Source organism: Acartia tonsa, chromosome 13 (genome assembly GCF_053477335.1).
Source record: "Acartia tonsa isolate MP-2025a chromosome 13, ASM5347733v1, whole genome shotgun sequence".
In the NCBI taxonomy this organism is placed as follows: domain Eukaryota; kingdom Metazoa; phylum Arthropoda; class Copepoda; order Calanoida; family Acartiidae; genus Acartia; species Acartia tonsa.
The window spans coordinates 16822445-16837624 of NC_137272.1; the positions used below are offsets into that span (position 1 = coordinate 16822445).

At 33.1% G+C, this 15180-nt stretch overlaps 1 protein-coding gene across 1 annotated transcript in view; it reads right to left on the reverse strand.

Moving 5' to 3' along the window:
* The window catches only part of LOC145335072 (transient receptor potential cation channel subfamily A member 1-like), a 54072-nt gene that overhangs the window by 23859 nt on the left and 15033 nt on the right, over nt 1-15180 (reverse strand). Inside the window, exons 2-6 of the mRNA XM_080180777.1 lie at nt 13280-13338; nt 8087-8134; nt 6615-6669; nt 6328-6429; nt 5426-5501 (exon numbers count right to left, since the gene is read on the reverse strand). Coding sequence (XP_080036903.1) covers nt 5426-5501; nt 6328-6429; nt 6615-6669; nt 8087-8134; nt 13280-13338 — 340 coding nt within the window. The remainder of the gene's footprint in view (nt 1-5425; nt 5502-6327; nt 6430-6614; nt 6670-8086; nt 8135-13279; nt 13339-15180) is intronic.

Here is a 15180-nt window from a genome sequence, read left to right on the forward strand (position 1 = left end):
TAGATTACAATTAGTGGCTGAAACGATTGGACGCTCAACCACAATCAAAATTTAATAAAAGTCTCCAAATGGTTGAGCCAACGAATAAGAAGATTTTATTATAAAACTTTGGGGACTAATGCCTAATGTCTCCTCCCTACCTGATTCTTAACGAGAATTAATTGAATGTGTAGACAGACTTGGCTGATCAGAAAAAACTGCCGTTTTGAATGACGAACATTTTAAAATATGTGATTGGACCTCCTTTTGATGATCAATAAGAATAGTATCTAAATGATAAATAATAGACCCTGTCAAATTCAAATATCTTAAGGTATAAGAGAATGGATGATAAATTGATATATTTCCAAAATAATTCAAAGAAATATTTACCCACTCAAATTTCATAAAGGTCTCCAAAGTTTTTGAGCAATTCAAATAAGACACAGCAGTTGTATAAGTTGGGCATCATAATAATATACAGTACGAAGTCCCCTTCCTCCCTGGTCAAATTTGATGTGCATTCGGTTCTTAGTTTATGTTATCAAGTATAATGCTTATTTTTTCGGATGCCAATTCGCTACTTATGGATGTTGTCATCCTTGTTTAAAAATAGGATACGTCACAATAAAAAAGGATTTAAAGCTCAGAATAATTTTACAGAAATAATAATGCAAAGTTTGAAATCAATAGTTCTATTCTATCATATTTAAATCAATGACTTAAGCTGTCTTTAACGGATAGATGGACATATGACTAACCCCAATTTTAAAAAAGCCCCTTGAAAAATAATAGCTACCGAGCTCAAAATTATTTTAGAATGGTTGTTAACTCTCACGGATCTAAAGGGATAAGACTATAGTCTATAGATTTAAGTACATCGCCAATCATGATACACATAATTACCAAAAAGTTGTTATGCCAACGAACAAGAAAATGTTAATATAAAACTTTGGGGACTAGTGTAACAAACAGCCCAATGTCCCCCCTCCCTGATTACTCTACAACTATATAGTGTAGAGAAGAGATGCGTGCCTTACCGATTTTATGTTTCATAGATTATTACAGTATATAGATCTTTTAATTAAAACAATGTATCAAAAAACCGTAAAAATACATATAAAAAATCATGATTTGAAAAGGTTTCTTATCTGTAGCAAAATATCTGTTGAACACTATAAAAAAAACTTATGTTAAGCATTTCAGGGAATATTCAAATGTAGAGTTCATTAGTTTGTTTCAATGAAACTTTTTAAAAATCTATTGATTAAAATATCTTTGAAATGAGTTCAAATCGTGCACAAACTATCAAGCTATTACTGAATATAACAATAGTGCTGCTCTGACATTGCAAACTTTAAATCTATGACTAAATATAAATAATAATAGTGATGCTTTGAGGTAGCACAAACTATCAAGCTGTTACAAAACATAAAAAATTGCTGCTCTAAACTCGAGGACATTACATTTTTTAGACATATGCTATTTTTAAGCCACACTATTTGCTAAAAAAGGGTTCTTTCAGAGGTTAAGAAGTCAGATTCGCGTCATGTAACAAAATTGAACAAACCACCAGAATCCAAAGTTCAAGTTAAATTTAATGCAGTGGCGTTTGAAGGTTTGATGGGGTCCAACTCCCACTTAAATTTAAAATTTGGAATGACTTCCCTCCCTTTTTTTCATCCCCGTAGAGTCCAAGCTATTAAAGTATACTAAGAATGGCGCCACTAGTATTGATAAGCTTATAATAATCACATAGGGTTCAAATTTTTATTGGATATTCCTTTGGTAACAGGGTATAATTTTAAAATCGTAGCATTACTATTACCAAAAAGAATGTACGTCTTTTTCTTTGCTTATTTTACTTTTAGAAATACTGATTTCTATCAAAAATAACATGTTACATCTTTTTAGCTTTTTTTGTAAATATCATGTATTATACGCACTTTTACAACAGTTAATGTTTTTTTTCCGATAAGCAATATAATGATACATTAAAATTCGAAAAAAATTCTTCTTGCTTGTTTTTATTATTTCCTTATTTTTGGGGGTGAAGGAGCTTTTGTTTTATGAATTGTGTCATCCTTTTGATATTATAATCTGGCGTTATTATTCTACCTAGCTCCATATACAAATATCTCGACTCCTCGAGTATTATATGGATCAGAGGAGAAGTGTTTCCAAAAAATTGTTAAAAGAAACCTCTGAAATTAGCGTAATTTGAAGTTGGAACGGTTTAAAACATTTTGATTATCCTGATATAAAAATAATAGGATGTTTGTTGTTTGTCTTTGTGTACCGAAGGATCTTGCTAATCGCTGAACCGATATGATTCTTCTTTAAAGAGTAGCTTTAATAGTTACTTGGAAGGTTTTTAACTATTTGGGGGCAGGTAACCAGCATCCTCATAAGACAATTCGCCCCTTGAAAAAAATGACCCTTCTCTCTCTGAATTGCTGTGTTGATAGACACACAGACAGAAAAGTAATGTTTATAATATAGAGAATCTGCGCTATTAAATTTATTAAACTTCAATGTAAAAACATATTTTAGAGTATTATAATAAGAATCAAAGAACTAAGGAGGGAGAGCACATTGGAGTATAAATTCAACTGGTCCCCCAAAGCTTCTTTATTAACTTTGTGGACTTTTATATCTTTTTTATTCGATGGTAAAAACCAGCCGTGTCAAAACTATAATTTTAATCTACAGAAGGTGCAATTTTTTTCATCATAACTTGAGGTTTATAGAAATTTATCGTCCTTGTCTTATCCCTTAAGATCCCTGTCACAACAAAGATTATGGTTTCAGAGAGGAAAGGGACATTGCACTGTAAATTACAGTGGTACCAAATATTTGAAACCAAATAATGTTCACAACAAAGATGACCGTCCATAAAAGCAAAACTAAACAAATCATAAAAAGAACAAAAATAACAGAACAGCAACCGGGGAAAGGTTTAGTTTTTTTGTTGTGCATAATACAGGGGAGGTGGTTTATCAATGCTTAAGAGGGTACTTGGTGTAAAAGTCCCGATATTAAGCTATTGAGAAAAGTATATTCTATAAAATTCAGAACAAAATAACTAAATAATAGTTGTAAAATTGATCATTCTTGAAATATAATTCATCTAATCTTATTGGTTTAAGAGACCTTGGAGTACTTCGCATTTTAACTGTTATAAGCGACATTTAAAATCAAAGTTACCCACCTTAATCCCTCCCGCGCATGCACGCTCCTGGCCTAGATTATCCATTGAGATGAAAGGTTTATTTCATATTTGTATAATGTATAGGAACAAGACTAAAATAAGAAGAAATTTTTATCTAAGCTGCTATTGGTTGAAAAGATAGTTTGAAAACCAACCAATCAAAATTCAATAAAAAGTTTTTAAGCCAACGAATAAGATAACATGTTTATAAATTTTTAGACACCTGAGTGATTTTCTTCCCCCCCCCCCCCCCTTGAAAAATAAGCTTTGGCATCCTTTGGCCTTAACCAGGCTTAAACTTATTGAAAGATATCCTTCGTTACAAATCAGACTTGTTCCTCTAGATATGTATAAGAGGTTAAGCATGTAATGTAATGTATATTTTATATGGATCAAATATTATCAAAGATATGAGATGTACATAGAGGCGTGTAGAAGGGGTGAGGTGTATTCAAGCCCTAGGCAAATTTAGGATGTGTGCACCCTCTTGCACACCCATTGACGTGGGACTACACCCCATAGAACAGTCATGGTATAAAGTCAAACCCCCCTTACAAAAATTTGCTCCCACCCCCTTCCAATAAAATAACACACCTTCTGTTGTCTGTATTACACCCCCTCGATTTTGATAATGTATAGAAAAGTTGCACTTATGTTGCTTATCTTCAATAGCAAACTAGAAAATATTTTCTCTAGAGCGTTACGGACTGACTGACGGACAAACAAATTGAATTATATAGTAGCTTCAAAAGCGTTGTAATCAAATACTAAACATGTTTAGATAAATTTTATGTTCAAAAATACTTGAGTAATACAAAATATTTTTTGATCTGATAAAGAGATATATAAAAGCGAAAAGACGGTCATTTATAGACGTACAGACATTCTATAGTTATAGAGTAGCTAGGGTCGAAAATTATATATTTTGACTTGAAAGGGTGTTATTTGACATTTTTGCACGTATGTATGTTTTTATCAGGCAGTTAGAGGACATTGGGCTGTTTATTACATCTAGTTTCCAAAGTTGTATAATAACGTTTTCTTATTCGTTGCCTTGACAACTTTCAATGACTTTTAGGGAATTTTAATTGGATAATTTATAAAGTTGAGTGTCTAAACGTTTTAACTATATATTGTTATCCATAGAAGTGATAATTTTGTGTATTATAATTTGGGATGTACAATGATACATCAAGTTATCAGCCATTGTCTTATCCATTTAGATCCCTGGTTTTTATGCTTAAAGTTGGTGTGATAAAAGCCTTTTTATTGGCATAGTTGTGTTATGTAGAAAAAGTTTTTACATCTAACATGAAAGAATATTTAGAAAAAGAGAGAAAATTCCTCTTTTTGCATAAACAATAATGAGAACATCCGTAAGCAGCAAAGCACAAAATCTAGTATGAAATAGACAAACTGACAAAATGAGTTGTAAAGCAGATTATTTGTTATCATAACTAAGAAAAGAAAGAGAGATACTTTGCAAAAACCTTAAAATCACTAAAAATTAAACAAAATAAGGTGTATGTCCTTAACAGAAGCCGAGATAATCATCTGAGAAAAATATTAAAGCGTCTAAGAAGCTGTTTAAAAGCAGTCCGACTGCTTTGGATGATTTACACTTAATTTGCTCCATAGTGATGGGAATATTGACAAGAAGTTTCGCCCTTCTATCTTTTATAGGAGCCGGAAAAATCAAGTTTCCCCCAAAAGTCATAGAAGTAGCTTCGCTACTAAAAAATACCGAACTTTTAGTACTTTAGTAAAAAATAAACAAAGTTTTTGAGTCGATGAATAAGAAAACAAGGTAATACAGCTTTGGGTACCAGTGTAATTTACAATCAAATGTCCCTCCCATAAGCCAGACGTATATAAAAGCTTCGTGTTTTAAAAAGGCTTCCAGCAGGGACGCTAAAATTGAACATATTGAATTTTTTTGCCATGCTTAAAAATAAATCATTTTCAACTGAGTTTCATTGCGACAAGGATAATATTATGAACAAATATGAATTATCAGGGAGGGAGGTGACATTGGACTGTAAATCACACTCGTACCCAAAAATGTATATCTCTTTTATCTTATTCGCTGGCTCGTATACTATGGGTGCTTTGAATTGTGACTGATTAGTTCAAAACTAATAGTGTCCAAACTTTTCAACCAACAATAATTTACAATTTAGAGGGGTGGGTTTTCTGTGCATGACTAGGCACTTTTATGGAAAACCTCCAACTTACCTTCAGTGGCCACATGTAAAGCTGTGCTGCCCTCTCCATCCTGGACGTTGATGTCCTTAACACCCAACAGACAAACCTACAAAATCACAAAGATTATTTTTATTAAAAAAACTGTACGTTCATATATAACGGCTGATGTCCTCATGGATTGGAACTATACCTTAAGAAGAGCACTATCATGTTTCCTGATGGCCTCACGGAATGGAACTATACCTTAAGAAGAGAACTATCATGTTTCCTGATGGCTTCATGGAATAGAACTATACCTTAAGAAGAGCACTATCATGTTTCCTGATGGCCTCACGGAATGGAACTATACCTTAAGAAGAGAACTATTATGTTTCCTGATGGCTTCATGTAATAAAACTATACCTTAAGAAGAGCACTATCATGTTTCCTGATGGCTTCATGGAATAGAACTATACCTTAAGAAGAGCACTATCATGTTTCCTGATGGCTTCATGGAATAGAACTATACCTTAAGAAGAGAACTATCATGTTTCCTGATGGCTTCATGTAATAGAACTATACCTTAAGAAGAGCACTATCATGTTTCCTGATGGCCTCACGGAATGGAACTATACCTTAAGAAGAGAACTATTATGTTTCCTGATGGCTTCATGGAATAGAACTATACCTTAAGAAGAGAACTATTATGTTTCCTGATGGCTTCATGTAATAAAACTATACCTTAAGAAGAGCACTATCATGTTTCCTGATGGCTTCATGGAATAGAACTATACCTTAAGAAGAGCACTATCATGTTTCCTGATGGCCTCACGGAATGGAACTATACCTTAAGAAGAGAACTATTATGTTTCCTGATGGCTTCATGTAATAAAACTATACCTTAAGAAGAGCACTATCATGTTTCCTGATGGCTTCATGGAATAGAACTATACCTTAAGAAGAGCACTATCATGTTTCCTGATGGCTTCGTGGAATGGAACTTGTTCCAGAACTGGATTCACAAGGTCTGTCCGTCCACCTTGTTTCACTAACCCCTACAAAAATAGTTATTATATTAATATCTAGTGTTGCTCACTAACCTAGACTACCTACAAATACTATAACCAACGCAAAATTCCCTCCCACATCTCTTAGTTTCCATCGTTTTATATAACTGAAGCAGGGAGGGGCGCATATGCTCCAAAAGCAATTTTGGGGACACCGCCAAAATAGTGCTTACCAAAAGAAAGATATCCCTCTTGACAGCTTCTTCTATAATCATATGTGCCAGAGTTCTAGAAAAAAAACAATTGTTATTATTAGAAATGAAGCTACTCTATAACTGGGATGAGTCTGAACGTCACTTAAAGTGATAAATACTGAAATAATAAAAAACTGAAATTCATTCCCTCCACATAAACTCCCTTTTTTTACTTTTTCTCTCTAGAACTAAAATTGAGGTGGGGGCTCGACTTCCTTCCTCCCTCTAGTGACAACAGAGGCCTCTGGTGGCGTAACCGCGATTGTTAAAGTAAAAGAATGCCAAAAACATCTATTGAAAAGATCGAGTATAGGAATTGCATTTTTTAAAATCTATTAAAATGTCTGAGTTTAAATCCATGTCCTTTAAGCCAGTGATCTAAGACAATGGCCGATAAATTAATTTCCATACTTTGCAAATAATTATCCACAAAATTACCCTTCTCTAGATTAAAATTGGTGGGTGAACATTTTAAACACTCAACTAAATGAACCAACTTAAGTCCAACAGAAGTCCCCAAAGCTGTTGAGCCAACGACACAGTAAACGTTATAATAAAACGTTGGGAACTAGTGTAATAAACAGCCCAATGTACCCTCCCTCCCTGCCCTAAGCATGTAAAATTATGTTGTTTCAACTCTAAATGAGTGAAAGCTGGATGTCAATTAGCGCCGCTCAAATTTATAAACAAATGGATATAATATACGTGGATATTATGACAGAGGAAATTTTGTTCTCAATTTAGGTTGCTACTATAGGTCTCATTTATCGATCATTTCGTTAATCCAGTAGGAGGGGAGGGGATGGGATAATGGGGTATATTGTTATATTAGCCAGCTGGATGTAGCATATTATCAGTGTATGCGAGAATCTCTCACACTTTCCACGAATTTTATATCCATTTATTAACATCATTTTTAACATTTTACACATTTTTAGGAGCAAAGCTTTTTCTCATATTATAGACTGGCTGTCCGTAACGTATGTAAATATATATTAGTTATTTATCGCATCGTATTATAGACAGCTCTTCGCGGATAGTAAATGAAAAATAATTATATTAATTTTAAGATTTTTTTTCGTATATTACGTGGAAAATTGTTCTTAATACGATGCTATACACGATTTTTTAGTATGGCTGTGAACTGTTTCTAATCCAGGGGATATTTATCAGTTTCGAAGCCATAGTGGAAATACCAATCTTACATGTTAAACATGTTTTATTTACCTTAATTAACCCTTAATTTTTACACTATCTGAAATGGTGATCTATAAGACGATTATATATAGTGTTTTAGATGATAAAAAAAAGTTTTATTACTTTTCATAGTTGCTGTAGAAATCATCTGAAAGGTTTGATATTGATAACAATTCTAACATGCGTAACTGAGCTATTCGTACGGACGTACATACCTAATTATAAGAGTAGCTACGCTACTAAATAGAACTTACTTTGGTAGATCGTCGCCATATTCGTCATTGGGTTCGAATCCCTCCTCACTAAGATTATTTTTAAAATCATTTCAGTATTTTTTTATGTGCTAAAATTTGGTTAAAGAAGAAAAACATTCAAACATAATTTATAATTGCGGCTGTGCCCCTAGCATTCAGTTTTCTCTATTACATAGAGAGGTAAAGAGGTCAGAAAAATAGCCTAAAACCAACTGTTAAGCATGGCAATTGAAAAAACTTTAAAAATCCCTACCACCCCCCTAAACCACATTAAAAAATGATTGGCCGTCCAAAATAGTTCAATATCTTTACCTCCTAAAACATAAAATAACTGTAAAATGCACGTAATAACAAATTAAAACGTGTGAAACCAAATTTAAACATTAAAATACTCATAGATATGAGGGAAAGAAGTTGATTATTTTCTAAAAACTTCTTTTTACATTAATTAAATAACTTTATCCCTCCCCCCCCCCCCTTCCATTATCTGGAAGTACAAATTTAAACAGTTTTCAAAAAAAAATATTGCAAATTTTGTTTTTAATCTCTAAAATTCCTGATAAAGGCTTAGACAAAAGGTTGTAAAACTGCATTTTTTGTGGTTTTGCTATATTTTATATATTGTACTAGCGGCTTCGCCCCTAGCCTCTAGGGGCTTTACCCCAAAAGGTGATAAAAAAAATTAAAGCGAAATTCGTAAAAGGACCAAGGAAATCTTCAACAACAACAAAAAAGGGTGGGTTGTTTTGGGGAGGTTGGCTGTGTCCCACCCCCCAAGAAATAGCCTAAAACCACCACAGGACCAGAAGGCATATTCCCAGAGTAGAATCCGATCGGTTCAGTGGTTACCGAGATCTTAAGCTTCAGACAGACGGACGGACAGACATCATTCTACTTTGTATTATAGATATGTATTGCTTAATTTTAGTTATATCAAGTCACTTTTCTTTATTTCATTTTAGTGCATAATGGTAGCTACGTTTTGCCTAGGAAAGAGAGGTGGGATTTCTTAAATCCTCTTGGTATGAGTTAAATTTAAATTTTCTCAAAAAACAACAAGAAAAAACTTTTGGAATAATGTAATTATTTCTGCTGCTATTCAAGATTGACAACTGAAATTTTTTGTGATGAGCATTTAATTTACTTGGTTCATCGTTCTGTCACTTATGCTACAAAAATATATAATAGTTATTTCTCGCACCGTATTATAAACAGCTTTCCGCGGATATAAAATGTTTAATTATAAAAACTTGATTTAATCTTATGATTGAACAATTTTGTTTTCGTAGAAAACTAATCTAATCTACCGGATATTAATAGGTTTCGAATGAATACGAGAAAAATACATGTCACTCTTCTTTCTGAAGTAGTAAAATAGATGTGAATAAATGTAATAAAACGTAATGAAAGTTATACAATCTTAGAAATGGTTTTACCAAATCCTCTAATTTTCACTCCCTCCCCCCCTCCCTCCTTCCAGAAAGTTCATATCTCCCCTCTGACACATATCATAATGTTCATTTAAAACATTGAAATATTCTAATGAAAAATCTATGAAACCTTTTGTAAAAAAACTTCGGGCATTCCCTTTCGTGACATCGCCTCTTAAGGGGCGTTTAGTCGTATTTTCAAAGCAGCTTTTAATAAGCTATTTTAGGTTAGGTGATTGCTCGCAGGGTTAGAGCTTCCTGCAGGGGCTAGAAATAGGAGAAAATATACTGTGAAATACGACGAAACGCCCCTTAAGACGCAATGTCACAATAGCTTTATACCCAAAACTTCTTATTGATTACTTATTGTGTACTAACATCTATAGAGGGCAAATTAAATAGACAAAAACCACTCAGGGAGCAATGTAGTCAATCACCTAAGTAGTTAGTGAGATCTTAACTGGAGGCGAAAAAATCTTACTACTTTATATACACTCGCGACTACGCTTCCAGAGGCCTCTAGGGGCACTTGAGGACTAGAGAGTTAATTTCGATAACCCAATTTTATATTTAAAAAGAAAAAACAAATTTGGGAGGGGTTGTTTGAGAGGTAATTTTTTTATGCGGAAGTAAATGCACACCTCATTATAAGTAATGTGTGTGTAATGTATTCCCCCTTCTTATAGTCTCCATTATTTCTCACCAGGGAGGAAGGGATATTACCCTAAAAATAAATCTACAACCCTACATACATTCTCCTACAACCCCCTTCTGCAAACCTATGGTCTTAATGTCAACCAACTGCATTAATATGTGATGTATAGTAGTGAGTATTAAAGTATAATAAAGTATTACCCCTAATCTTTTATCGAAGTCTTTCGTAGTACCAGTTTGAATAATTTTTTTCTTTATTTGTTAGGATGCAGTTTTGTCTTAGTCTCAAACCGATAACCTTCCAAACAATGAGCGGCCAAGATTACATTTGAAGCAACATTCGCGAGTTCATTTGGGGGTGTGGGGTTCGGAGATAAAGTTATCACCTCTTGTCCTATCACTATGGTCCTGATTTCTCCTCAACTTACTTGTAAGGGAGGAGACAATAGAATATAAATTACACACCGTTACCTAAAGATTTACAACTGCGTTATCTTATTCGTAGGCTCAAAAACGTTGGGTACTTTATCGATTTTATTTTATTCGACATATCAGGTAGTTTAATTTATCATCATTTAGAATGTAAATAAGTTTATCATCCATTGTCTTATCCCTTTATTCCTGATTTCTCATCAACTTACACACAAAGTCATAAGTCTCACCAAGATTGGAAGAACAAAAGATCTGCAGTTTTTTTTGGAGAAAATACTTTTTTTTTTAAATAATTACGTTAATAATCAGCGCAGCAATAATAAGAAATCACAATTTTTTTTTATAAAAAGATAATCAATTTACCGCATCCTATTATGGACAGTTTCCGCTGATATTAAATTGAATAATTGTAAGATTAATTCCAGTTTTGTTAGCCCCCAGTGGCTGAAGGCTCGGCTAACAAAACTGGTTTTAATGCCATAATCTATTTATTTTAATATAAGCTGTAATAACATAATAACATTTTTGGTTCTATTATAATCATCTTATTAAAATAACATCTCCTGATTATAAAATGGCTAGTAATGAACATTTAGCTTTTAATTGCTGGTTTAAAAGTCCAGCATATATTTCTGGAGGCTCAGCAGTCGCCTCCTATGTTTATGTGTGAGAACACCGTATCAATATTGTATTGGGTCTTTAAAATCAACGAATAGCATCGGAAATATATAAAAAGCCAAGTCCCTGCAAAATAACAGTAAACAATTTGCTAGCAGACTAAAAGGGTCTCTGCCACTTTGGACAGGCAGTTGTCTGGATTACATATCTATACTTATACATTTATAATTGCCAAAAAAAATTTAAAATATTTTATGGATGCCTCACATAGGTTTCGGGGATGGTTATTTTTGAATTTTAATCTTTGAATAGTTTTAGGACAATTTAATGGCTTTAAGTATAGTCAGTTTGTGTTGATGTATGTTGGTTTAATTTTGCGGAAGGTAAACAGCTGCGGATGGCAAACAGCTACGGAAAGCTGCGGATGCGGCTACTAATACCTTCTCTTTTTACTAATATTAGATTTGGCCAAAGACTTTTCTGCGATTCATACAAAATCATTTCCCATGAAGAAATGGGGGAGATAGATTGAGAGAGAGAGAGAGAGAGAAAGAGAGAGAGAGAGACAGTCAAAGTCCAGACAGAAATTCCAGGGAGGAAAAGGACATTGGTATCCAAAGTTATATAAACAATAATTTTGGGTACTTTTATTGAATTGTTATTGGTTACTTTCAAACTAGTAGTGTCCAAACTTTTGACTCAATATATTTAATCTTCAGAGGGATAATTTAGTTCATCACCAATGAGGATGTACACCAATTTATCGTTCTTTGTCCTATCCCTAAAGATCCCTGGAGAATTCCCACCGTCCAAGCATTACATGTAAAACCACACAGGCAGGGAGGGAATAGTATTATGGACAGCTTTTCGCGAATAGTAAATGAAAAATAACAAGATTTAAACTGTACCTTTTATTGGTACACCGACAAACGTCCTAATACGACAAACGTCCTAATGCGACAAACCTCCTAAACGACAAACCTCCTAAACGACAAACGTCCTAATGCGACAAACGTCCTAATGCGACATCTCTTTAGTAAAACGTCCTAAAATTTTTCAAAAATTATTAAATAAAAAAAATCTTCCAAATTTAAGGACAAAATCCTCTAATTGTAAGAATATTATCAATATAAAATTCAAAATGGCAATAAAACACAAGAAAATAATCTTTAACTGAAAAATAGACCTTTTTTTTAAATAATATATATTGCCTCTTATCTTAGAACATTTTTAAAACAAATTAGGGTGATTTAATTTTTTTTTAAATTAGGACGTTTTACTTAAGATATGTCGCATTAGGACGTTTGTCGTTTAGGAGGTTTGTCGTTTAGGACGTTTGTCGCATTAGGACGTTTGTCGCGGTAGGACGTTTGTCGGTGTACCGTTTTATTTTACTTTAATAATTGTGAAAAATTATCTGTTATACGATGCTATTCATGATTTTTCAGTATGGCTTACAGCTGGTTTTATTCCAGTGGATATTAATTGGTTTCGAACCCCACTGGAAAAAATAAGTAAACAACAAAGATTAAATAAATTTGGGTTGGGGTATTTATTATCAATCATTGTCCCCTCCCTGTAACTGAGAAAACCACAACATATTTAATCTTAAAAGATAATATGGTCTTTCTAAAAATATGTACAAATACATATCTTTATATAAAAGTAAGAAGATGATTGTCTGTGAGTCCCGAAGGATCTCTTAAACCGCTATACCGATGCATATTACAATGTGGATTCTATGTGGTAAGATTATAACTATTTTGGGGGGATGGTACCACCACCATCCCTAGAGAAATCACCCCTTAAAAAAATATCACCCCACATTTTTAACTCTTTTTCTAAAAAGAAGAAAATGGGGTAATTTCTCTTGGTAAATCAGGTTTGTGGTACCCTATTAAAATTGTTTTAACCCTTCCCAGGACTTATGGGAATCTAAATTGTAAAGGAGAACCATATCGATTTGGCGGATAGCGAGATCCTGCGGTACACATAGACAGACATTTTATTACTTTTATATAAAGTTAATTTCAAAATTGTGTGATACTGAAATATTTTCCTGATAGCATCAATGAAGAGTTTATACTCTTTGTTCTGCCACGCATCTAGTGCACATTCCTGAAATTAGAAAAACAATATTCAGTTCTTTTTAAAAGCGAATCTTTTCTACAATTTGGGTCAGTCTGTCCGTACGTCCGTCCGGTTTTTCGTTAATTTAGGCATGTTAGAGTTGTCCTATCGATCTTAAACTTTGCATATTGATTCCTGCAGTAAAATTTGTACAATTTGGAAATCGTAGGAACTCTATAATCATTACCAGAATGTCCGTACTTCCATTTTAAACATGTTCAACTTTCTTAACACCAAATGTTTTTGTGATATAGTTATCCGATTAATCTGATTTTTGGAATACTGATTCCTAGGTCAACAAATTAAAATTTTATAAGCAAATCATCTCTATAATCAAGTCCTAATAATGTAAGTATGTCCTTAAACATTATATTGTATTTCAGCAGTATTTCAATAAATTTACTTCAAATTTATTTTCGACTTTTATTTTTTATATTCTGATTATTCAGTTCTGACACTCTACAAGTGTTAATGTTTGTTTGTCCTACCGTTTTAAAGCTTAGCTTATGGATGTTGTCATCCTTGTTTAGTAGAAAATCTACTCTATATTACGATGATTTTCTATACTAATGAGCATCCAGTATGTAATTTAATTTGTCCGTCGGAACACAGTAATAGTGTCTGACTGATTATGACGTAACAAAAAAAATTAGCCAATGAGAGGCCACTAAAAATTTTACCATTTGGTCAATAACGGCCTCTCATTGGCTAATTTTTTTTTTTACGTCATGATCGGTCAGACACTTTTACTGTGTTCTGTCCGTCGGTCTGTCAGTCATGCTACTATATTATCTACTCTATATTACGATGATTTTCTATACTAATAAGCATCCAGTATGTAATCTATAAATCTCCTTTTCTATAATCGCATCCATGATTTTTTCTTCATTGATTTATTAAATACTAGCAATAACACCCCCCTCCTAGAAGCCTCCTAGGGACAATTGAGGAAAGAAAGGATTGGTTAAGTCGATACCCTACACTTTCCAATTTTTTTTTAAATTAAGAAAACTAAAATAATTAACTTAAAACCTTCCAGGACCTATGAAAGCTACACTATAAATGAAAACCATATCGGTTCAGCGGTTAACGAGAACCTTCATTTTGCACAGACATACACTCACATATTACACACACTGTTACTTTTATATAAAGATACCTCCCAAGTTAAATAAACATAAAGCAATGACCATTAATGTATTTATACACATTACACAAGTATATTTCTTAATGTGCCTATCTGGGGTGGGTTTTAAAAAGATACAATAGGAAAGTTCGCACATTAACCACAAATTTACCACCGCATTGTGTGCAAAAAAAACGAAATTTGGATTTTTTGTTTAGGGAGAGGTTTAAACATCCATCTGAAGTTATTATATAATGAAATCTCTGAGATTTTTGCCTTACTTTTTAAAAGCGAAGCTTTTCTATAATTATGGTCGGTCCGTCCGTCCGTCCGTAACGGATAGCTTTTTTCGTTAATTTAAGCATTTTAGAATTGTTCTGTCGATTTCAAACTTTGCATGGTGATTCCTTTAGCAGTTAGGTACGATTTAGAAAGCGTCGCAACTATATAATCATTACCAAAATGTCCGTACGTTTATTTTAAACATGTTGTTTTTTTTCTTTTTTAACAACAAATTTTTATGAGATTTAATCATCCGATTGATCTGATTTTTGGTATATTGATTCCTGGGACAACAAAGTATAATGTTATAAGCGAAGCAACTCTATAATCAAGTTCTAAAAATGTAAGTATGTCCATAAACATTATCCTGTATCAAGCAGTATTTCATCAAATTTGTTTACAATTTTGCTTCGACTCTTACA